This window comes from Typopeltis vanoorti, chromosome 14 (assembly GCF_054136105.1).
Source record: "Typopeltis vanoorti isolate ZY-2024b chromosome 14, IOZ_Tvanoo_1.0, whole genome shotgun sequence".
In the NCBI taxonomy this organism is placed as follows: Eukaryota; Metazoa; Arthropoda; class Arachnida; order Uropygi; family Thelyphonidae; genus Typopeltis; species Typopeltis vanoorti.
The window spans coordinates 2665699-2691174 of NC_143562.1; the positions used below are offsets into that span (position 1 = coordinate 2665699).

The 25476-nt window shown below is 37.7% G+C and overlaps 1 protein-coding gene across 3 annotated transcripts in view; it reads left to right on the top strand.

Annotated features, from left to right (window-relative positions):
- CaMKII (Calcium/calmodulin-dependent protein kinase II) overlaps nt 1–25476 on the top strand; it is a 789323-nt gene that overhangs the window by 314244 nt on the left and 449603 nt on the right. For all 3 annotated transcript variants that reach the window (XM_090404176.1, XM_090404177.1, XM_090404178.1), the window contains exon 9: nt 15170–15264. In XM_090404176.1, coding sequence (XP_090260302.1) covers nt 15170–15264 — 95 coding nt within the window. The remainder of the gene's footprint in view (nt 1–15169; nt 15265–25476) is intronic.

The following is a 25476-nucleotide window of genomic DNA, read 5'->3' on the forward strand; positions in this document are numbered from 1 at the left end:
ACCAATCTGACATCCAGACCCATGTGCTGCAACTTAAATATCAGCTTATCATGTGGCACCCTGTCAAATGCCTTCGCCAAGTCTAAGAAAATTGCATTATATGCCTTTCCCTCATCTAATGTTCTTGAAACTTTATTATAAAAGGCTAGCATGTTGCTAACACAAGAGCGTCCTTTCACAAATCCATGTTGATTCTCACAGATAACATTACCCTCATCTGCCCAATGCTGTACACGGTCCCTCACTACTTTCTCCAAGATCTTAACAACTACTGATGACACACAGACTGGCCTATAATTAGACACTTCCAGTCTGTTACCACCCTTATGCAATGGCACTATCTTACCTTCCTTCCATTCCCTGGGCACCTTTACCAAAGCCAGACTTTCATTGAAAAGCCACGTTAAAGGTACTGTCAATTCCCTAGCACATTCTCTCAAAACTCGTGCCGAAATACCATCCAGTCCCACAGGTTTACTGACATCCAGAGTACTCAGTATCTGAAACACACTCTCCTCCTGTACCTCCAGACCTCGTACCAGTCCTATCCCTCTAGCATTAAAACTGACTCCTCTAGGATGAAATACTCCAATAAAGTGTTCATTGAACAATTCCACTATGTCCTCTGCATCAGTCACTCTATTCCCATTTTTATCCGACAATATCATTCTTCCACAGTCATTTCTCCTCCTACTGGCCACATAGCTAAAAAATTCCCTAGGATTTTCTTTGGATCTTAGGGCCAATCTCCTCTCATATTCCAGTTTCGCTTTCCTTACCACACTAGTCACTCTTCTGGCCTGTGTCTTATATTCCTCATGCATCTCTTCACCTATCTCCTTATATCTCTTCCATAGCCTCTTTTTCGCTTGCAATTCCTGTTTAATATTGTTTGTCATCCACTTTACTCCAAATTGCGTCCTCTTCTTCACTCGTGGTATACAACTTACCATTGCTGATAACAAATATTCTTTCACAATTTCCCACGCACTGGTGATATCCCGGCCTTCCAATTCCTCCCTCCATGAAACTTCCCGAAGTTGACGTCTAAGACTATTATAATCACTTGCCTTATAATTCCACATAAGTTCCCGTCTCTTTGATACTCCTGCATGTCTATTCATTTTCCAAGTCAACACCATATGGTCACTATCTCCAACTGGTGGGAGAGACGTCAACTCAGTTATTATCAACTCTTCTGATGCTATAACCAAATCCAAAATTTTTGAACCTCTTGTTCCCTCTGTTACATGTTGCCTAAGACATTTGTCCCTCAAGAATTCTAGAAATTCCATTCCCCTATTGCTACATGCATCTTCCTCTCTCCAATTTATACTGCTGAAGTTAATATCTCCCATAACAATCATTCTTCTTGCACTTGCCAAACTTAGCTGTCTAAACATCTCCTGGTGCCCATCCTCTGTGCTCCTGGGTCTGTAGCAACACCCCACTAAATATCCTGTCTTGCCTACCTCTACCTCACACCATACGCTCTCAAAATCATTTGTCTCACTTCCTTCCAAATTCTCCACTCTTAGAGGACATAGGTCGTTACTTATCATAAGCAGTACCCCACCACCACGCTTTCCCCTCCTATCCTGACGAAAAATGCTATATCCAGCGACTTCTATTTCTGTTGTTATATCCCCTTCTGTCAACCACGTCTCAGTGATCGCAATAATTTTTGGCCAGGCTGATGCTATCTGCGCCACCAATTCCTCTCCCTTATTCCGGATACTCCTGGCATTAGTATACAGCATATAAATGCCATTGTTTCTATACCCAGCATTATCTCTTCTGGACTCCACTGGGCTCAGTGTTACCTGACATTGTCTCCCTTCTCCCAAGTATCCATTCCCACAAGAGGCCACCCCAGCTGTCATCCTCCCTGGGACACACTGACTCGTTCAGAACAGCAATCTCTCCAGATGCCTACGTCCTTACTCATTCAAATGTAAACGGTCTCTCGCATACAACTCCTCTCTTTCCTCAAACACACTCCAGGCATCCACATATACCAGTCCTCTCTTGTCACACATTCTCACTATTATGCCATTCAATATCACCGCTCTTCTGCTCAGCTCATCATTATCATATCTAGGCAACACGCACACTATTTTTCCTCTCTCTGTCTTCTTCCGTACAGTCTCAAGCAAAAATCTCATATCTCTCGCTGCCCGACTTACATTACCACTCAAGTCATTCGTTCCTACCATCACAATCATCTCATCCACCCTTTCACCTCTCTTAATTGCCATAGCCACCCTTTCTATTGTTCCTCCTGGCAAACACTCCTCACGCATCCTATCTTGAACACCACGGATCATTGAGTCGCCATACATTATACCTCTTACCATTCCCTCGCTCCTATTGTTTCCATTCTCTCCTCTTCTTTCATGCCCATACCTCTCTCTTCTACTGTTTCCATTCTCTCCTCTTCTAGCACTCCCATACATCTCTCTCATTCCCTCTCTCCTACTGTTTCCATTTTCTCCACTTCTAGCACTTCCATATCCCTCTCTCATTCTGTCTCTCCTACTACTGTTTCCATCTGCTCATCTTCTAGCATTCCCATACCTCTCTCTCATTCCATCTCTCCTACCGTTTCCATTCTCTCCTCTTCTAGCACTTCCATATCTCTCTCTCATTCCGTCTCTCCTACTGTTTCCATCCTGTCGTCTGCTAGCATTCCCATACCTCTCTCTCATTCCCTCTCTTCTACTGTTTCCATTCTCTCCTCTTCTAGCACCCCATACCTCTCACTCATACTCCCTAAATACTCTCTCTCTCCTACTCTGATTCACCTTGCATTTATCTCTTCCATTCTCCTAATCTTATCTTTCATACTTCTGCTCTCATTCACAAGACATTCCACCTCCTCTTTCAACTCATCTATCTCCCTCTGCAGGTCAATCACTCTTAATCTAAATTCACTCTCCCAAACAAAACCTTCTCCTAAACTTCCACAGTCACTCACACCTTCCACACTATCAACTATTATTTTCTCATTCTCTGCTATCATACTACTTGTCTTCCTACATTCATTCCCCATTCCTGGAGCAACAAAGTCGGATATCGATATATCTAATGTACTTATTTCCTCCACCTGCCTGCATTTTGCCCACATACGCCCGCCACTCTCTTTAACAAGCCACATATGTAATTCACGAGACGCATACATGCCGCAAGTACTGCATGCCACAAAGTCCCTTATGATATTGCTAATAATTGAGTTCTTAAATGGCGGAGGACTTGGCGTTACGCCACTTGCGACTCCTGCTGAATCCACCATCATTCCTTACTGCTGAGTAGCGTAATCTTTAATAATTTATTTGTGCCTATGGTCCCATTGAAGGGGTTCTACTAAGGTAGAAGAGGAGGAATTTTTTGATTCTTTAGAAAAAGCAACTGACACAATGAAAAAGGAAAAGTTGGTCCTTGTTGGGAACCTAAATAGCAGAGTAGGAAATGATTGTGAGACATACAAAAATATTTCAGGAAAATTTGGAGAAAAGAGCAAAGCTAATAATAATGGCAAATATCTGTTGGATTTCTGCTCAGGACATGGACTGGTTATTACTAACACCACGTTCCAACATAAAAATGTGCACAAATTCACATGGAGAGAAGAGGCAAGGAATAAGAAAAGTCTCATTGACTATGTTATTGTTGATAGTGATGTTTTCTCCCTGGTGCAGGACACCAGAGTGTACAGAGGATTTGAAATTGGAAGTGATCACCATTTTGTCTTGAGCAGGATAAAATTGAATTTCATATTGAAAAGAATAACATGTAATTAAGTTTTAAAGCGAATAAAAATTGAGCAGCTCTCAGATGTGAACTGTACACTAAAATACACAAAGATTATTGAAGAAAAAATGAAAGAGTTTGAGAACAGGAATCAAACCTTGGAGATTCAGTGGCAAACTCTGAAGAAAACATTGATTGATTCTGCCAGAGAGGCATGTGGTGAGGTTGTCTGCAAGGATAAAAATATCAGAACTCCCTGGTGGACACAGGAAGTTAAAGAGGCAGTGAAGAAAAAGAAGAAAGCATATCAAAAGTTCCTGTCAAATAAGTCAGCTTGTGCTCTTAGAGAATACAGAGACAAATGTAAGAAATCTAAACAGTGTGTAAAAGTAGCTAAACAAAAGTCATGGGAGGACTTTGGCAAGAATTTAGAAAATAAATATCAAGAAGGTGGCAAAATATTCTGGAGGTTGTTGAAGAAGCTTATGAATGGAGGAAAGAGTGCTGTAAAAGGAGTTAGAGATGATAAAGGTGACATGAAAATGGGAGAAAAAGATATCCTTGAAGTATGGAGTAATTACTTTGAAAAACTGCTAAATGAAACAAGCAGTGATGACAGCTCAGTGGTAAAAAACACTGACCAGGCATGCAGTCAGGAATACATATCCTTACTCGAAGTAGAAAAAGTCATCAAAGGCTTGAAATGTGGAAAGATAGCAGGAGTAGATGATATTCGATCAGAAATGCTGAAGTATGGTGGTCTAAGAGTCTTACATTGGCTGCACTGCATAGTTCAGAAAGCCTGGACAGAGGGACGAATTCCAGATGAGGAGTGGAGCTCTCATAGTACCCATATATAAAAAGGGAAATAAAACTGAATATGAGAATTACAGAGGTATTTCCCTACTGAGTGTTCCTGCCAAGATCAATGCAAGTATACTTGAGAAACGGTTGAGAAGAATTGTGGAAGAAAAGCTTGGTGAAGAACAAGCTGGATTCAGGCCAAATAGAGGCTTTCAGGATCAAATCTTCACTTTACGACAAATAGTCGAGAAAGCATGGGAATATAACAGAGATCTGTATTTAAGTTTTATCGATTTGGAAAAGGCATATGACAAGGTGCCAAGATAGAAGCTATTCAATACGCTACAGTTATATGGTGTTAATGGGGCATTATATCAAGCATTACTTAGTCTTTATTTGAGTTGCAAGTCAGCATTTAGAATTGAAGGAAGTACAGGAAGATGGTTTAATGTTAAATCTGGTGTGAGACAAGGATGTACATTATCCCCTCTGTTATTCATTATCTATATGGATCACATTATGAAGGAAAGTGGTATTAAACATGATATCAAAATTTGAGATGTTAATGTCAGCTCTTTGCTTTATGCGGATGATGTTATACTTCTAAATAAATCCGCTACAAGTCTGCAAGATTCTCTGACTAAATTGAATAGCTGTTGTAATATATATGGTATGAAGGTCAGCAATAAAAAGACAAAGACAATGAAAATAGGCAGAATCATTGAAAATGTCAACTGTGTTGTGAATGGAGAACCTGTGGAACAAGTGAAACATTTCAGCTACTTAGGCACGATTTTTACTGAAATTGGTAAATTAAATATAGAAATAGACAACAGAATCAGCAAAGCTGGTATGGTAGGAAGTCAATTGAATAAATTCAATGGAATAAGAGAGAAATTAGTCAGAACACTAAATGAGCTGTATACAAGACAGTGTTCAAAGCAGTTTTAACTTATGGATATGAGAGCTGGGTCAGAAATAAAACACTTGACCAAAGACTAGAGACCGCAGATATGAGAGTCCTGAGAAAGATTATAGGCGTGAACAGATGGCATCAATGGCAATATCATATTAAAAACGAGGATATTAGGAAATCTATCTATCTATCCCAATGGCTTTAACAGGCCTTTAAGGCCCACAACCTTCCAAGCATGCTTGGATTTCGTAACCGAAAATACGAGAATAGAATGGTCACTCCTATGCCCCGGATATTAGGAAAGAACTTGACATTTCCACATCCAGGAATGTGTTAGCCTAGCTAATCTCAGGTGGTATGGTCACTTAAACAGAATGGGCGAAGAAAGATTAGTAAAACAAGTGTTCTCTGCCAAGTTGGCAGCAAAACGACCCAGAGGAAGACCAAGATATAGGTGGATTGATACGGCACAAAGTGCCTTAGACGATAGAAATATGAGATCTGATAATGTTTGAGTCTTGACAAGTAACAGACTGATTTGGAGGAAAATTGTAGATAGGAAGTTAGTAATGATGTAATTTTTTTTCCATGTAGTACCATCATATCCTGTACACCCCTTGAGGGTACATGGTAGGAATTTGATGATGATGATGATGATAAACGAATAAACCAACAAAAAAGCTTCTCTCCAATTTATACTGCTGTAGTTAAAATCTCCCATAACAATCATTCTTCTTGCACTTGACAAACTCAACTGTCTATACGTCTCCTTGTCCCCACCCTGCTAAATATCCTGTCTTGCCCACCTCTACCTCAGATCATATGCTTTCAAAATCATTAGTGTCACCGCCTTCCAAAACCTCCACTCTTAGACGACACAAGTCATCACTTATAATAAGCACTTATCTGTGATCACAGTAATCTTTGGCCAGGATGATGCTATCAGTGCCAGCAATTCCTCCCCTTTATTCCTTATACTCCTGACATTAATATAAAGCATAAAAATGCCATTGTTTCTATACCCAGCATTATCCCCCTCGAGACTCCACTGGGCTCAGCGTTACCTCATGTCGTCCCCCTTCTCCCATGTACCCATTCCCACAAGAGGCTACTCCTGCTGCCATCCACCCTGGAACACATGACTCATTCAGAACAGCAATCTCTCCAGATGCCTATGTCCTTCCTCATTCAAATGTAAGTGGTCTCTCACATACAGTTCCTCTCTGTCCTCAAACACCCTTCAAGCATCCACATATTCCAGTCCTCTCTTCTAACACATTCTAGTTATTATGTTATTCAGGTATTACTGCTCTTCTGCTCAGCTTGTCACAATGATACCTAGGCAACATGCACACGATCTTTCCTCTCTGCATCTTCTTTCGTACAACCTCAAGCAAGGATCTCATATCTCTCGCTGCCCAGTTTACATTACCTCTCAAGTCATTTGTTCCTATCATCACAATCATCTCATCCACCCTTTCATCTGATACGGATGTAGATCCGTGAACACACACGGATCTACAGCCATAAATATTTACCCCCGCCTTGAGGGGGCTCAACTCGCCCCAATATGGACATGGGAGAAAAGGGAGGAAACTCCATATGAATAAATAAATAAAGTTTCCATACATTACACCACTTACCACCCTGTTCCTCGATTGCTCACATGCATCCCTCAGTCTCTCTCCTCTAACACTTTTTCTCTGTACTCCCCTACTTACCTGCCTTCCCATCATCACTCTTTCTCTGGTTACTGTGCTCCCTTTCATTCCTCTCATTCCCTCTCTCCTACTGTTTCCATTTTCTCCTCCTCTATCATTCTCATAACTCTTTGTCTCTCATTCCCTGTCTTCCACTGTTCCTATTCTCTCCTCTTCTATCATTCCCTTATCTCTCTCTCATTCCCTCTCTTCCATTTATCCTATTCTCTCCTCTTCTATCATTCCCATAACTCTCTCTCATTCCCTCTCTTCTACTGTTCCTATTCTCTCTTCTTTTATCATTCACATAACTCTCTCTCACTCATACTCAGATTCGCTTTGTATTCATCTCTTCCATTCACCTAATCTCATCTTTCATACCTCATCTCATTCCCTAGACATTCCACCTGCTCTTTCAATTCACCTATCTCTCTCTCTCTCTCTCTCTCTCTGCATGCCAGCCACTCTTATTTGCCATTCATCCTCCCAATTGAGACCATCAACGGAAACTTCAATATCATTAACTTTTCCATACTCCCCCACTCTCATTATTTTATTCATATTTTTCTCGTCCTCTATCATACCAATCATCTCTCTATGTGGAGAATCTCCCTTCTCTGACTCAATGAGATCAGTTATAGTCTCAATGAGGTCGGTTATTGTCATTTCTAAATCACCAAGTTCCTCCCATTGCCTGCATTTTGCCCATATATGCATTCCCCTTTCTCTCACTTGCCACATATACAACCGCCGGGACGCATACATTCCCCAAGTCCCACATACTATAAAATCCCTCATGATATCACTCAAAATGGAGTCCATACGCCATTTGTGATTGCTGCTGCTGCAATTATTCAAAGTAGTATCGCTAATTAGTGTCAAAAATAATGTCTCAACTAAATGCTAAATAAGTATAAAGGAGTATAACTATATAAGTAAAAGAACAAACAATTACAAACAAAACATTTAAGTATACTAAATATAAATAAAATAATGAAAACTTATGTTGTCTTCGTCTTGTCTTCCACCGTTATGCATCTGATTCCGATCCTGTCTTCTCGGTAACCAAAATACACAATATAGCGACAACAACTAACTTCAAAAACAACTTCAGTGAATCCAGAAGTATGTGGGTATGGATGAACAGAGTTGAGTGGCCTCATTGCTTTGGTGATTAAGTCATCACATTGGATTACTGCACTTTTGATGAGAACTAACTTACAGAAATAAGGAAACTGCTCCTCCTTTACAAGTCGCATATGGATTACTCTGCCCAAGTATGGTTCACCAAGCTCCATGAAGATGGAGAGAGTCACAAATAACCAGCAGTGGATAATAAAGATGATATCTGGCCTGTTGAATTCTACATGTTGAGGATAGATGAAAAAAAATGTATTCCAATTTTGATAAATAGACTGATTAGAGTAAATATAATAGAAACATGTAAGTTGCTAAGGGGTTATTACAGGTAACGATTTGCAGCTTATGGCAAGTAGAGGGAGAACTCCTGGTCATTTCTAGAAGCTGAGCAAAGGTGTAATAGAAAATATGTGATGTCTGGGTTCTTTTCATGGTATGTAGTGAGTCTGTGGATTGGATGTCGTTAACATTAGATTACTTATGCCACGTGTTCACAAGATCCCTGGAAGAGCCATCTTAATAATAATAATATTTTTCTGACTTTATCGGTACACAATAAATAATGGAAAAAACTCACGTAGAAAGATTATTTACTAGTATAATTTTCACCTGTGTGTCACAGGCATCTTCAGTACATTAAGCTCAAAAATTAAACACAAAAAATTAAACAAAAAGCACCACCTAAGTAGCTGGTGTAAGATAACTAAAAAGGTCAATAACTTTCCTAAAAAAAATTAATACAATAAAAAGTTAGGAAAGATTAGCTGATTTGTAAAGTACCATCTCCCATGAAGGGGATAGACGTAAGCTGTCGGATCTGTTTAAGTTAGGAGAATGAAGTATGTTTCTTTATAAAGGCGTTCCATGAGAAACTGACTTTTGTGAAGAACTCTTGTCTTTCTCCAGTGAACTCTGTGTCTAGTAAAGATGGCATGTTCAGAAAGTCCAGACTTTTCAGGTTTAAAGTATTCAATATAAGATTGGTGTTCTTCTAGCCGAATAGAGGCAGATCTTCCCGTTTGTCCGAAATAAGATAATCCACAAGAGCACGGAATCTGGTAGACACCTGGATGATTAAGATGTGGAAGTTTGTCCTTAGGAGAAGTGAGAAAGGTGGAGATTTTTCTAAACGGTCGAAAGGCAACAAAAATATTCAGTGGTTTTAAAACTTTTGCTATACGTTCACTGATGCCTTGTACATAAGGGATAGTAATGTGCGTTATTTCCTCTGTGTTTGAAGAGGAAGACATATTAAAACTACTCAAAGTTCTTTTAATGAAGCAATTCTTATAACCATTAGATAGAAAGGAAGAAGTTATGTATTGTAGTTCTTTCTGTAAAAGATCGTCTGTAGAACAAAAGGAGTGGGCCCGATGAACCAGTGTTTTAATAGTTCCTGCCTTTTGACTGGGATGGTGATGAGATTCCGCATGGATATAATGGCCTGTATGAGTCTTCTTTCTATAAACTGAGAAATGTAGGTTACCATCTGGTTGGCGAAGAATTAGAAGATCTAAAAAGGCTCTGCTTATTTGATTCTACTTCTAGGGTAAACTTGATCCTAGGATGAAATTCGTTTAACTTAGTGAGAAATTGTTGAAGTTCATCAGAAGAGCCATTCCATACAGCAAAAATGTCATCGACATATCTGAACCAATGCGTAGGTCTGGGAGAAATATTGTCAAAGATACGTTGTTCAAAATGTTCCATAAAGAAATTGGAAATAGCAGGAGAAAGAGGATTAACCATTGCTGTTCCTTCAATTTGTTGATACAACTTATTTTTAAAGGAAAAATAACCAGAATTTATTACAAAATCAAATACGTTTACAATGTCTGAAGGAAATTCCTGTTGTAGTAATTCAATACTTTCCGAAAGAGGCACATTTGTAAATAAAGAAACAACATCTGAACTGATCATGATATCAGAAACGTCCAAATGAAGATCTGAAATTTTATTTTTGAAATCCAAAGTATTTTTTATATAAGTATTTATATTTTTTATATAAGCGTTGAAATCACTGAAGAATAACAATAATTTAATAATTACGAAAGCTGATAAGGGGAAGGCTATAGTGATTCAAGATAGGAAGGAATATGAGAGAAAAATGTCTCTTTTACTTCGCGACTATTCAACTTATAGGCCTCTTACATCAGATCCTACCCGGAGTCAATTGAAGAGACTTAATTCTCTTATAGATAATGTATCTACATGGAATGAAGATCAAAAGAAAAAACTTAAAACCTTCTTCGGTCGTCCACCTAGATTGTATGGTCTTCTGAAAGTTCATAAACCAGGCATTCCGTTGAGACCAGTCGTAGATTGTATAGGTTGCCCCACTTAAAAAATCTCAAAATTTTTATCTAATTTACTCTCCTCTTCAACTAGAAGAATTTTACTTATATAATCTTTACTTATATAAATCTTTACTTATATAAAAAATACTTTGGATTTCAAAAATAAAATTTCAGATCTTCATTTGGACGTTTCTGATATCATGATCAGTTTAGATGTTGTTTCTTTTGTTGCCTTTCGACCGTTTAGAAAAATCTCCACCTTTCTCACTTATCCTAAGGACAAGCTTCCACATCTTAATCATCCAGGTGTCTACCAGATTCCGTGCTCTTGTGGATTATCTTATTTCGGACAAACGGGAAGATCTGCCTCTATTCGGCTAGAAGAACACCAATCTTATATTGAATACTTTAAACCTGAAAAGTCTGGACTTTCTGAACATGCCATCTTTACTAGACACAGAGTTCACTGGAGAAAGACAAGAGTTCTTCACAAAAGTCAGTTTCTCATGGAACGCCTTTATAAAGAAACATACTTCATTCTCCTAACTTAAACAGATCCGACGGCTTACGTCTATCCCCTTTATAGGAGATAGTACTTTACAAATCAGCTAATCTTTCCTAACTTTTTATTGTATTAATTTTTTTTTTTTTTTTTTTTAGGAAAGTTATTGACCTTTTTAGTTATCTTACACCAGCTACTTAGGTGGCGCTTTTTGGAATTGTCAGTTAGTGTTTAATTTTTGACCTTAATGTACTGAAGATGCCTGTGACACACAGGCGAAAATTATACTAATAAATAATCTTTCTATGTGAGTTTTTTCCATTGTTTATTGTGTACCGATATGTCTACTCATGGTTTACCTCTTTTAAAACTTTTCTGACTTTAATCATTTGAAATTTGGTAACTTTTACTGCCCTGTTTAATGTGAATGGTGATTAATTTATATAGAAATAGTGGATAATGAAGATTCAACATTATTTCAAAGCCATATGTACGTATGTAGAAACTATGACAGTTTCATAACATTTATCTTGGTTCTCTTCTGCCTGGTGTCTGAAGAGAATGAACCAGTTTGAAACAATTGTCAGCCAGTGAAACCTTTACGAAGTGCACTAATAAACGATGAATATAGCAGATGCTTGGGCAACATTAATCATGTTCATTTAAGTAGTTACAAGCAAGGGCAACTATGATGCTGAGGATTGGATTCTCATAAGCTCTCTGGTCAAAATTATGAAACTTTGATAGTTTCTGCATACATTCAGCTTTAAAATAATGTTGGATCTTTAATATCCACTGTTTCAGTATAATTTACAATGCTGAAATGAAGTTATATGGCTATTTATTAAATAATAATTAATTTATTGATAATTATCAGTTATGTGGATATAAAAAAAAGAACACTGAACCTAGTGGAGTCTAGAGGAGATAATGCTGGGTATAGAAACAATGGCATTTATATGCTATATACTAATGCCAGGAGTATCCGGAATAACGGAGAGGAATTGGTGGTGCAGATAGCATCAGCCTGGCCAAAAATTATTGGAATCACTGAGACGTGGTTGACAGAAGAGGATATAATAACAGGGATAGAAGTCGCTGGGTACAGCATCTTTTGGCAGGATAGGAAGGGAAAGCATGGTGGTGGAGTACTGTTTATGATAAGTAACGACCTATGTCCTCTAAGAGTGGAGACTTTCGAAGGCAGTGACACTAATGATTTTGAAAGCATATGGTGTGAGGTAGAGGTGGGCAAGACAGGATATTTAGTGGGGTGTTGCTACAGACCCAGGAGCACAGAGGATGGGCACCAGGAGATGTTTAGACAGCTAAGTTTGGCAAGTGCAAGAAGAATGATTGTTATGGGAGATTTTAACTTCAGCAGTATAAATTGGAGAGAGGAAGATGCATGTAGCAATAGGGGAATGGAATTTCTAGAATTCTTGAGGGACAAATGTCTTAGGCAACATGTAACAGAGGGAACAAGAGGTTCAAAAATTTTGGATTTGGTTATAGCATCAGAAGAGTTGATAATAACTGAGATGACATCTCTCCCACCAGTTGGAGAGAGTGACCATATGGTTTTGACTTGGAAAATGAATAGATATACATGAGTATCAAAGAGATGGGAACGTTTGTGGAATTATAAGGCAGGTGATTATAATAGTCTAAGATGTCAACTTGGGAAAGTTTCATGGAGGGAGGGATTGAAGGCAGGGATATCATTAGTGCGTGGGAAATTATGAAAGAATATTAGTTAGCAGCAATGGCAAGTGGTATATAACGAGTGAACAAGAGGACATAATTTGGAGTAAAGTTGATGACAAACAATATTAAACAAAAATTGCATGCGAAAAAGAGGCTGTGGAAGAGATATAAGGAGGCAGGTGAAGAGAAGATGTATGAAGAGCATAAGACACAGGCCAGAAGTGTGACTAGTATGGTAAGGAAGACGAAACTGGAATATGAGAGATAGCCCTAAGATCCAAAGGAAATCCTAGGGAATTTTTTAGATATGTGGCCAGTAGGAGGAGAAATGACTGTGGAAGAATGATATTGTGGGATAAAAATGGGAATAGAGCGACTGATGCAGAGGAATACTGGAATTGTTCAATGAACACTTTATTGGAGTATTTCATCCTGGAGGAGCCAGTTTTAATGCTAGAGGGATAAGGACAGGTTCGAGGTTTAGAGGTACGGGAGAAGAGTGTGTTTCAAATACTGAGTACTCTGGATGTCAGTAAAGCTGTGGGACTGGATGGTATTTCACCACGAGTTTTGAGAGAATGTGCTAGGGAACTGACAGTGCCTTTGACCTGGCTTTTAAATGAAAGTCTGGCTGCTGGAAAGGTGCCCATGGAATGGAAGGAAGATAAGATAATGCCATTGCATAAGGGCGGTAGGAGATTGGAAGTGTCTAATTATAGACCAGTTTGTGTGTCATCAGTAGTTAATAAGATCTTGGAGAAAGTAGTGAAGGACCGTATAGGGCATTGGGCAGATGAGGGTAATGTTATATGTGAGAGTCAACTGGATTTGTGAAGGGCGCTCTTGTTTTAGCAATATGCTAGCCTTTTATGATAAAGTTACAAGAGCATTAGATGAGGGAAAAGCATATACTGCCATTTTCTTAGACTTAGCAAAGGCATTTGACAGGGTGCCACATGATAATCTGATATTTAAGTTGCAGCATATGGGTCTGGATGTCAGATTGGTCAACTGGATTCATGATTGGCTGTCCGATAGGTATCAGAGAGTTGTGTATGGTGGGGTATTTTCAAGGATGCAGAGGGTTACAAGTTGGGTCCTACTGGGCTCAGTACTGGGACCTATATTGTTTAACTTTATATCAATGACATTGTCAGTGGATTGCAAGCGGATATTCAGTTATTTGCAGATGATGCGAAGCTGGGAAGGATTACTAATAATAGTGCAGATGTGCCAGCCCTGCAAGAGGATTTGAATAAGCTTGATAGATTTGCAAATGAATAGGGGTGTCGGTTTAATGCAGCAAAATGTAAGGTTCTTGAGGTTTGGGAAACATCGATGGGACACTGCATACTCTATGGGAGAAGTTATACTGGAGGAAGTAGGGGTGACAAGAGATCCGGGGTTGATGATTGATAGAAACCTGAAGTTTAGAGGACATATTACAAAGGTGGTGAAGGTAACACAGAGGATTGCTGCAGTAATGAGAAGGATGCTGTCCTGCAGTGATAAAACAATTATTCTGTTGTATAAGACCCTGATCAGACCACACTTGGACTATTGTTCTCAGATTTGGTTCCCAGGATTTGAAGGGGATAAATTAACTGTGGAAAGGGTACAAAGGCAGATAACAAGGATGGTTTCAGGACTGTACAATGATAGTTTTGAGGATCTGCTGAGGGAATGTGGACTGCGGAGTTTGATTGATATGATTTTGAGAGGTATGATTGAGACTTGTAAACTGTTGAGAGGTGGTTACAGGGTTGACACTGGGAAGTTCTAATCTTTCACAAAGTCTATCAAGACTTTGGGAAAGAAAGGCCCTCTCACGATGAGTCTTTTGACTCCATGGAGGCCTGAATAATAATAATAATAATAAATTTTGCATGTTTATTTTATTATTGTGATTTATGCCCCTATGCAGTCACAAGACTCATCATGGCAGGCCCATCTGTGAAAACACAGTCTATCACACCACTCCTTCAAACTCATTGATATTTCATGCTCTCACCACTGTATTAGGCAAGGCATTCCATGATTCAGCTATCCTTCATGCAAATAAACCATCCCTTACCCTCTTGCTCTCAACTTCCTTTTGTAACTTCCAGGGTACATTAATATAAACATTTTTAGATGTAATTTTATATAAAGGTTGTTGAATATACCTTTATTTGATGTTTCATCGGTTTCAAAAATATTTGACAGTGTAGCAAACAGTATAATATTGAAATAAAAATATTCTATAATAAACAGTTTATTTAAAATGTTTCAATTTCCTAATGTGATAAATGTGTACAGTACTGATTTTTAGTGATAATTATTTTCATTATTTATTTTTATTTTTACATTTTAGGAGTTATTTTGTATATACTATTAGTTGGATATCCTCCATTTTGGGATGAAGATCAACACAGATTATATGCTCAAATTAAAGCTGGAGCCTATGATGTAAGTAGGTGTTAAGTGTTCCTTTTGTTGTCTTATTTTATTATTGTAAATAATAAAATAAGTATTCCACAATTAATAAGTATTCCACAGATTATAGGCAGATGTGGAGAACAATGTTAAAATCAAAATGGAAACAGCTCATCATTCTGTGAATTAAAAATCACAAACAGTTCTTCTGGAAAAAAAATAATATCTATAAATATACTTGGAGCACCAGCTTACTATGGTCATTAAGACTAACTAACTGTTAACAAAAAAGCTATTTTCACAAATAAGAGACACTACAGTTTATAGAGGTAATGATATATATTCAGATAATTTTATGGTAATCTCACAAATATTAATACAAGCAAGATGAAAATCACAAAAGCCATGAGAATCTAATGAAAAGTAAAATTAGGAAACTGCAAAACTTACCCACTCAATTGCAACAAGTTGTCCGGTGTTGTACCACCTTACCCCAGTCTTGAAGATACTTTCAGGTGCAAACTTTGTTTGCTCACACATGGATAAAGGATTAAACTAAATTTATTATATTCTAACCAAGTGAAAAATAAACTTTCAACATCTTTCTGTAAATCCAGAATAATTTAATAAAAAGGTGGCACACCGTTTGGCAACTCCTATAGGTAGAGATGACCTTGCTAATGCTTCTGCCTGGTATCACCACTTGGGCCTGGCTCCCACTGAAGAGACCTCAATAAAGGTCAAAACTGGTCTGGGTAGTGGCCCTTCCCTTAATGCATAACATTATACATATCCGCAAGGAGATGTGTTTTGCATTATGGGAGATACTGAGATAGGAGTGATGTTAGCTTGATCTACTTTTGCAACGAGTTGTCCAGTGTTGTACTACCCTACCCCAGTCCTGAAGATACTTTCAGGCGCAAACTTTGTTTGCTCACACTTGGATAAAGGATTAAACTAAATTTGTTATTATCCAAGAAGATAGTATTAGAAATCTGCATCAAAAACTGATTGACTCGATACTCACCTCAAATAAATAAATGCCGGCCTAGTTGGCTGAATGGTTAGCATATTGGCTCTCCAGCCAAAATACTGCGGGTTTGAATCCTGCTGTGGGCATGGATGTTTGTGATTGTCTGTGGAAATACTAGTGGTGGTGGTGATGGATGTTAGATGGTGTAGTTGCGGTTAGTTGTTGTTGGTGGATTTGAGTGGTGGACTAGGTGTCCTTCCTTGATGAGTCTTTGGGCTCCCTGGAAGTGTCACGTAATAATAATAAAAATAAAGAATAGATAAACATAAGTGAATTAATAATATATATATATATATAATAAAAATATTATTATATTATATTATTATTATATTAATAAAATATTATATTATTATAATATTATAATATAATATTATATTATGTTACATTATCCCAATACTCCTCTATGGAAGTGAATGCTGGAATCTCAAAAAGGCTGAAGAGAAAAAATTATTAGTTACTGAAATGGGTTGGTAAAAAGATTACTTGGAACATCTCTGCTGGATCGACTAAGAAACGAAGACATAAGGAAACGACTAAAACAAGAAATAACAATAATAGACAAAATCCAAGAAAGAAGACTGCGATGGTTTGGCCATGTGACCAGAATGGGAATAGAAAGACTGCCATCTAAATACAATGATGGAAGGTAAAAGATCCAAAGGACGGCCCAGAATTAGATGGATAGACAAAATAAAAGAGGACCTAAAACCAAATCACAACAAGCGACACCAAACTGGACAGAATTGTTCGGACTCTCTCCAGGGACAGACAGAAGTGGAAAGAGTTCATTTCGCCTCATCATCATCCACGTAGATGATGGAAGAGAGAAGAAGATCTAAAAAAAAAAATCAGCTAACGCCTTTTTATTCCCGTATACAGGAGTAGGCGAGGCCATTTAGCCCTATCTAACTTTTGGAGACTGAGTGGGCAGTTCAATCTCCACTGGTACCCAATCAGAGACAGATGGCCCAAAGCTATCACTAATTAAGCGGTACGCAGTGAAGAGAGAGACGGCTCAAATGTGTCGCCATCTCGTGGTCCCTAACCCTAACACAATATATTTAATGTCTGAAATAATGTGGGTTCTACGGTCGATTTTCTTGAGTTTACAGGACGAAAAACCCGAATTTCCGGGAGGAAAAACCTGCTTGCCCGTGCCAGAGATCGACTAACTCGGGAACCGGTCGAAAAAAGGCTTAGAAAAATTTCCTCTAGTCGCCGACTAGACTCGAAATTATTATTATTATTATTATTATTATTATTATTGAAGTCTTCCTTCGTGCGGCCAAGCACGGTGGTGTGCAAACACCACATCCACTGAGCTACACAGCCTCTGAAGAAGAAGAAGATATTATATTATATTATATTATATTATATTATATTATTAAACTGATGATAGCAGGAGAATTATGTCCACATAAGGTAGACATAAAAGAGGGAAATAGTGACAATGGTTATTAGGCAGTGTTGTGTAATGTGGAGGTTTTACAGGAAGACATATTTAATTGGATGTTACTCTAGGCCAGGGAATGTGGAGGATGGTGATGAAGAAATGTAAGGAAGTTCAGGATATTAAAACCGAGTTAAATGTGTTGAATAGAGAAATTAGGACTATGGAGATTACTTTAGCTGAAGTAACTAGAACAGGTTTAAGTAAGGGAGAGACTTTTGTGAACGATGAAGTAATGAATAGTATGAAGTGATTGGGAGTCAACAGAATGAAAGCACACGAGGTCTAGAAGAAATGAGATGTTGTGAAAGTGAGGGAGTAAGTAAAAGAGTGTTGAGAGAAAGTAATGAAACTGGGAGACTTCATGTTGGAGGTTTTTAATGGAATATTATCAGCACTGAGAAAGGATTAAAACTAATTTTAATACTTCCAATATTTCATCTCCATCACAGAGACATCTTCAGGGATTACAAATACTTTTTGTAACAACACACACACAAATACAATGCAATACAATAGTGATTGAAACTAAAGTCCTATCTAGGTGGTACCCCTCTATGGGCATTTGCAGGTGGCCTAGGATGTAAAGTGGGATCTCTGATAATTAATGTTTCCCAAATTTTGGGAAGTTTAATTGCAGCCATGTTTGTTTAAATTAGGTTGATTTCTGAGTGCAGATGCAGATTCAAAGAACAGTCTTTCTTTTTTGATATTTACTATGGTGGATTCCAGGAGATTCTGTTGTTTATATCCAAAGCATGGTCTGCAAGGTCAGATTGACCATAATTGTAATTGCAGATGTATGACTTGTGTTCTTCTAACCGGATGGTTGCTGATCTGCCTGTCTGTCCAAAGTAAGCCAGTTTACAGGCACAAGGTACTCTATATATATACTCCAGGCACTGAGAGAGTAGTGAGCTGATCTTTGGTGGAATGGATAAGGGTAGCAAGTTTACGGTGGGGCTGTATGGGGGTTGTACTTTTTTAATGATCTGGCTAACCTAATCAACCTAATTTAAACAAATACGGCTGAATTAAACTTCCAAAAATTTGGGAAACATTAATTATCAGAGATCCCTCTTTACATCCTAGGCCACCTGCAAATGCCCATAGAGGGTGCACCACCTAGATAGGACTTTAGTTTCACTCACTATTGTATTGTATTTGTTACAAAACGTTTTTTGTAATCCCTGAAGTTGTCTCTATGATGGAGACAAAATATTGGAAGCATTAAAATTAGTTTTAATCCTTTCTCAGTGCTGATAATATTCCATTAAACCTCCAACATGAATTCTTCACAGCACTGAAGCCTCAACATGGAAACTGGAGAGAGTCATGCTGAATAGTGTTGAAAATGAGACCGTGAGTGACTCTTGTTTGAGTTTGAATGAAATTATGAGTGGTATAATATATGGTGATTCAATGATGAAGGGTATAGAGAGCAGTATGCCTGAGGAGTGCTTGTCTGACAGAACAATAGAGAGAGTGACTTTAGCAATAAAGAGAGGGCATGATGCAGAAAATATGATCCAAATCTCTTCCCTTCCTCATTTAACAGTTTCAATGTTTTTTGTAGTTCTCTTTTGTCTCTTCAATAATGACAATGTCATCTGCAAATCTCAGATTGTTAATTATCATCTCATGCACTGATATTCCTTTTGCATCTTCCTTCATTTTATCTATTGCTCTTTCTAAATGTGCAATGAAAATTCTTGGTGATATTGGGTCCCCCTATCTAGTACCTCTGCTTGTTCTAAACCATTTCCCCAAATCCTCGCCCATTCTAATTGCTGTTATTCTATTCTTATAAACATTTAATAGGGCTATCAGTTTTTTTGTCAATTCCATAGGATTCTAGTGCTTCTAATGTTACTTTCTGATCGATACTGTCAAATGCCTTCTGAAAATCAACAAAGCAAGCTTGCTTGTTCATCTGCAAGGTATGCTTCCAATTGTGCTCTCAATCTTTCTGTCAATCTCATCATCGTTATCTTATCAAGATTACTTGTCAAGGCAATTGTTCTATAATTTTTACATTCTAGCTTATTTCTTTTCTTGTATAATATCACTAATATTGATTTCACCCACTCCTTTGGCATTTTCCCTTATTTCCATAGTTAGTGCGTTTCTGTAACCATACTTTCGCCACCATATTTAATCATTTCTCCAGTGATGTTATCATTACCATGACTCTTGTTGTGTTTTAGCCATCCTATTGCTTTTTCTACCTCTCCTCTTAAAATGTCCATATCATACTCATTACCTCGTGGTGATATCTGCTTCAATTCTTCAGTCAGTTTCCCAACACTATCTAGTTTTTCTTCATATAACTCACTACAGTATCTTGTCCACCACTGTAAAATTTTATCTTTATTCATCAATACTTTGCCTTTTTCATCTTTAACTGTGGTCTGTTTTGGTTGCCACCTTCTATCGATGGTTCTGATCATTTTGTACACCTCCCTAATTTTTTGCTCTCCATAGTGCTGTTCTGTGTTATTACATTGGGCTTCTAACCCTTTCATCTTATCCGGCTGACTGCTTTTTTCACCTCATTACACTTTCTTTTATATATTCCCCCTCTATTTGCTCTGATGTATGCCTTCTTACCTTCAACATTCCTTTCTCCTGTACTAACTTTAATGTTTCTTGGCTAATCCATTTCTTTTTGATCTTCTCTTCTTCTGGTACTGTTTCTTCAACTGCATCTTCTATCGCCTTCATTACTCCTTTCACTCTTAAATTAGAATTTTTTTCTTTGTCCACACTTTTAAGTTTCTCTTCTAACACTGTTCTGTACTTTCTTCCTTTCTGCTTCACTTATTCTTGCTGTATCTCTTCGTTTCTGATGATCAGGTTTATATTTTCTTTTTAATTTCAACTTGATGTTTGCAATCACTTAACTATGATCCTTGTCTCTATCTGCTCCATGAATAGTTCGACACTGCTGAACTGATGTTATCCACCTTTTTTAATCATAATCATATCAATCATGTTCTTGATTTTCCCATCATTTGATCGCAACGTCCGTTTTCTACAGTCCTTTTGTTGGAATTTTGTGTTATAGATCATCATCTAGTGGTCCACTGCAAATTTTAACATTTTTATATCATTCATTTCTTTCTCCAAAAGCATATTTTTCCCATGACGCTTTCCCAACCATCATTATCTATTCCAACTTTGGCATTCCAATCTCTTTCAATAATTAATACATCTTGCTTTGGTATTGTTTCTATCGTCTCTGTCAGATCTTTGTAAAATAAGTCGATATCCTCATCTGTGCTGTCAGCTGTGGGTGCATATATCTGGACTATTGATACGTTAAATAGTTAATCTTGCTACCATCATTCATTCATTGACTTGTTTATAGCCAAAAGAGCCTCTCTAGCTCTTTTGTTAAGAAGGAAACCAACTCCTGCTTCGTGCTTGATGTCATGCCCTGACCATATGACTTTGCATCCATTTATCTCTCCTGATGATGTCCATCGCATCTCTGCCAGTCCTAGTATATCACACTGATATCTCTTCATTTCCTCGTGAAGTAGTTCTAATTTTCCTGAAATCCAAAGTGTCTGTATATTTTCCATGTTCCTACTGATAGTAGTTCGGTTAGTTTCTGTTTCCTTTCGGTATGCCACTTTTCGATCCAACCCCAATTGCTGACCTTGTTCATCTGGGCGATATCTCAGCCGGCATGTTTTAGCTGTTGATCGTATAGGCTGTTGATTATATAACATTCGTGTTTTTTCTTGACCGACCCTCCTCCTTTATCCAGGCTTTGGCTTGGCATGAGACCCCTTAAGGTTCTCATGGCGGAGTTATATGTAGAATACAATACATATAATATTTTTGACATTAAGAAATAAAAAAATGAAGAAAGTTTAAATGATGATAAAATCCATCATGCATATGACATTTTGTTCTGCTTGACATGAACCAATGTAATTAACATTAGCTGCAACTTGCCAGTATCCAGAAGTAACCAACAAATTTCTCTGTGAGCATTGTTTTGTGATGAATAAGTCTGTTTTAAAATTGGTTTCTAAGGAGAAAAGTAACTGCATTTCTAAGAAATGCTGGTTACTTTTCTCAGCTGCAAAAGCAAAAGTTACACTACCACTTATTTGTTTAAAATTACTGAACAAAGTGTAAGAAATGGAAATATATAGAAGAAAATAGAGTTTTTAAGCAGGAATGGATGGAAAAATTTACTTTTAATTAAGCAGCCAATGATGTGAGTGTAATTATATGTATCTGCATCTGTTTTTAATAATCAATTTTTTAGAAAATATCTTGTGGCTCATAAACATCTGAAAAACATTCTGTGCAACTCTTGGACCTAGGAAACTTGACCACCCCTACTATAGCACCCTAGATGGGCTAAGCAATTTTATTTAAAATCATATTTTTTTTATTTATATATATATATATATATATATATATATATATATAGTTTTTAATTTATTTTATTTGTTTGGTCTCCAGGAACCCTGCTCTGGATACCAAATATTTTCAGCCCACACATCAAGCCTTTAAAAGCGGAGGGGGTGGGGGTTGGGGGCATGATGGAGACAAAATTCATTTCCCACCTAAAGGCAATAATAAATATCCATACTGGGTTCAAACCCACAGCATGTTGATTTGAGAGTGGGTATGTTAACTGCTTGGCTAATGGTGATGATGATGATAAAATTTGTATAGCCATAGCTCTGGATACCAAATATTTTCAGCCCACACATCAAGCCTTTAAAAGCGGAGGGGGTGGGGGCATGACGGAGACAAAATTCATTTCCCACCTAAAGGCAATAATAAATATCCATACTGGGTTCAAACCCACAGCATGTTGATTTGAGAGTGGGTATGTTAACTGCTTGGCTAATGGTGATGATGATGATAAAATTTGTATAGCCATAATGACATTCACCAGCATCCATGTCTACAGTGGAATATGAAACCATAGTCTGTTAGCAGAAGTGCAGAAACCCATTTCCTCAGCCTGCAAGCCCAGCAGTATTCATCTACCCTCTATCTCTTGGTCATATCAAGTGGATTTAGCTCTGTAGTATTTGAATGTAATAACTGAAATACCTTATTTAGATTTATCACAACATTCATATATTCAAAGGGAAGGTTATATATTCATATAACCTTCCCTTTGATTATCTGTCTCTGAAAATTGATTGTGTATAGTCTAATCACTCAAATGATAAGATAATCTTCCAAGATTTCAACATGCACAATTCTGAGACTCCTCTAACTCCATAGACCAAGCTGGAAGAGAAAAACTGAATTGTTTACTGTCTGATGTGATCTAATGCAAATTGTTTACCTACCAGAATTGCAGATAATCTTTATTATTCTCCCTCCACATACACCACTGACATTAGCTCTCTTCTTGGCAACTCCAACCATAACCTTGTCCATGTTGCTTGTTGTACACATTGGCCTTCTCTCAGCCTCATATCCTATGGGACTACAATGGTACCAATTAGGATGATGTTTGAAATTTCTGTATTGAGCGACTTTATTTCCCATTCTACTCAAAATCCCAGACTCTTATTCGTGTCTTTTCTAACAGATAATCTTTGGTACATTTGTTGGAAAGCCAAGTGCATTTTTCATTCACATAACTTGTAGTTTTAGATAACTCGAGCTTCAAGATCTTCTATTGCTGTGTCTATTACACCTCAATCTTCTAACCATTCTCAAGTTGAGTGGGATAAATTTTAATGCTACAAAAATGCAGTCCTGCCTTATTTCCCAGAATAAAGACAATTTCTCACTCCCCTTTCATTTTTGATACTGTTCTGCTTATCCACCTGGATTAGTTTTCTCTTCTTAGACCGACTTTCACATCTAGCTAGAAAAAAGCTTGGTAGTCTTTTTGCTCTAAGCATTATTTCTGTTCTACCCACCACTTTCTACCTAACACATTATAAATCCAAAATCCACTAAACTTTGAATATCATTCTCATATCTGGAGTTGCATTCCAAAAAAACCTTCCTAAGAATGCTTGTTGTGTCCAGAAGAGAGGGTCATCTGTTCACTTTATAGATGATTTCTCCCTCTCTCTTTCTGTCTCATGCACTCTCTCTTCATAACTTTCCCACAGATACACTGTTTCTGTAATGCTTCTTTTCTGAAGGTATTTCCATGGACATTACCCTGCTATACTGGCCATGACTCTTCCTCTAATTCCCTTTAATAATGCAGGAGTATGGGCATCGCTGGTCAACAGCCATATACTTTTCAGCTCCGGCATCACTGAACCAACTTCTCATTCTTTTACTCTATTCATTCTATGACCCTCCATCCTTTGGAACAGATTTTCTCCATGTTATTTCCCCCAATGCTTACAACCTCAACTCTTCAAGAAATACATTAACATTTTCTCTCTAATCATTTGTATGCACATTGTACTGTCATATTATAGGTTTTGAGACCTCTCTTGTGTGGGGTTGATATTTAAAAAAAATAAATAAAAATAAACTAAAAACTGAAAAGAATTATTATTATTATTATTATTAAACAAGACCTCATGGAGTCAAAGACTCATCTAGGAGGTCCTTTTATCTCACACACATCTCATCATACCTTAAACACATTCAGACTCCTTGCAGACACCACACTCTCAGGCAAGGCATTCCAATCATTCACAACTCTGCACGATATAAGATAGCCAGTCTCCAATCCAATGCACTAATCTAATATCCAACCCCATCTGCTCTAGTTTGACTGTCAACTTATCATGAGGTACTCTATCAAAAGCTTTTGCGAAATCCAAGTATATTACTGTGTATCCTTCTCCTCTGTCCAAGGAAGCAGTCACTTTATTGTAATAAGTAGATTACTAAAACACGACCTCCCTTTAGCAAATCCATGCTGTCCATCAAAGATTATACCATTGTTGTCAACCCAACTCTGGATCCTAGTTCTCACAAGCTTCTCCAACAACTTAACCACTTTAACACACATTCTTCTCACTTTTACTGTCATTCATCTTTCTTTGGTTCAGTACTTTCGTTCCAACATGCGTCCAACTTTCGCCATCAGTCATTCTTTTTTCGCTATCATTCATTCTTTCGATTTTTTTTACTTGCGATTTCTGCATCACGCCATTTCTACTTTCATTCGTTCTCTCAATTTCGTTTCTTTCCGCCTCACTTTCGTCCCTTTTAACATCCGTTACGGTTGTCAAATCGCTGTTTTTCTTTTTTTCTGATTTTTTAACATTTTTTCGCCTGTCTTTCTCACCATCTTCTCTTTCAAACGTGCACTCGCGACACAATCGGTACTAGCACTTTCTGTCATCTACTTCATATTCGCATTCATCAATTCCTCGTTCAAATCACATTTCGCACACACCCTTCTTCCATCCGCACTAAACATCCACAAATCATTTATGTAATCGAAGGAATACATATAACAGACCTCACACTTAACGAACCGACTGAAATCCAAATTAAAATCATGGAATGACAATGCCGCCGCCATTTTTTTTTTTTCTCTGCAGGTTACTAGGTCTAATATTAACGTTTTCGTATTTAGTTTAAGCAAGAAAAAAACCCCACACTAATAATATTGGTAGCGTACAACGTTTACAGCCGCTCTTACTTAAACAATTACGCATATATAATTATTCCTAGTAAAACTTATCTGAATCAGGAGCTCTTCAAAACACGTCCGTAGCACTTGATCCACTAGCGCCCTCTGTCCCTCTGAATTACATGCAGATAAAGGGGAACTCTCAAAGCCTTGAAG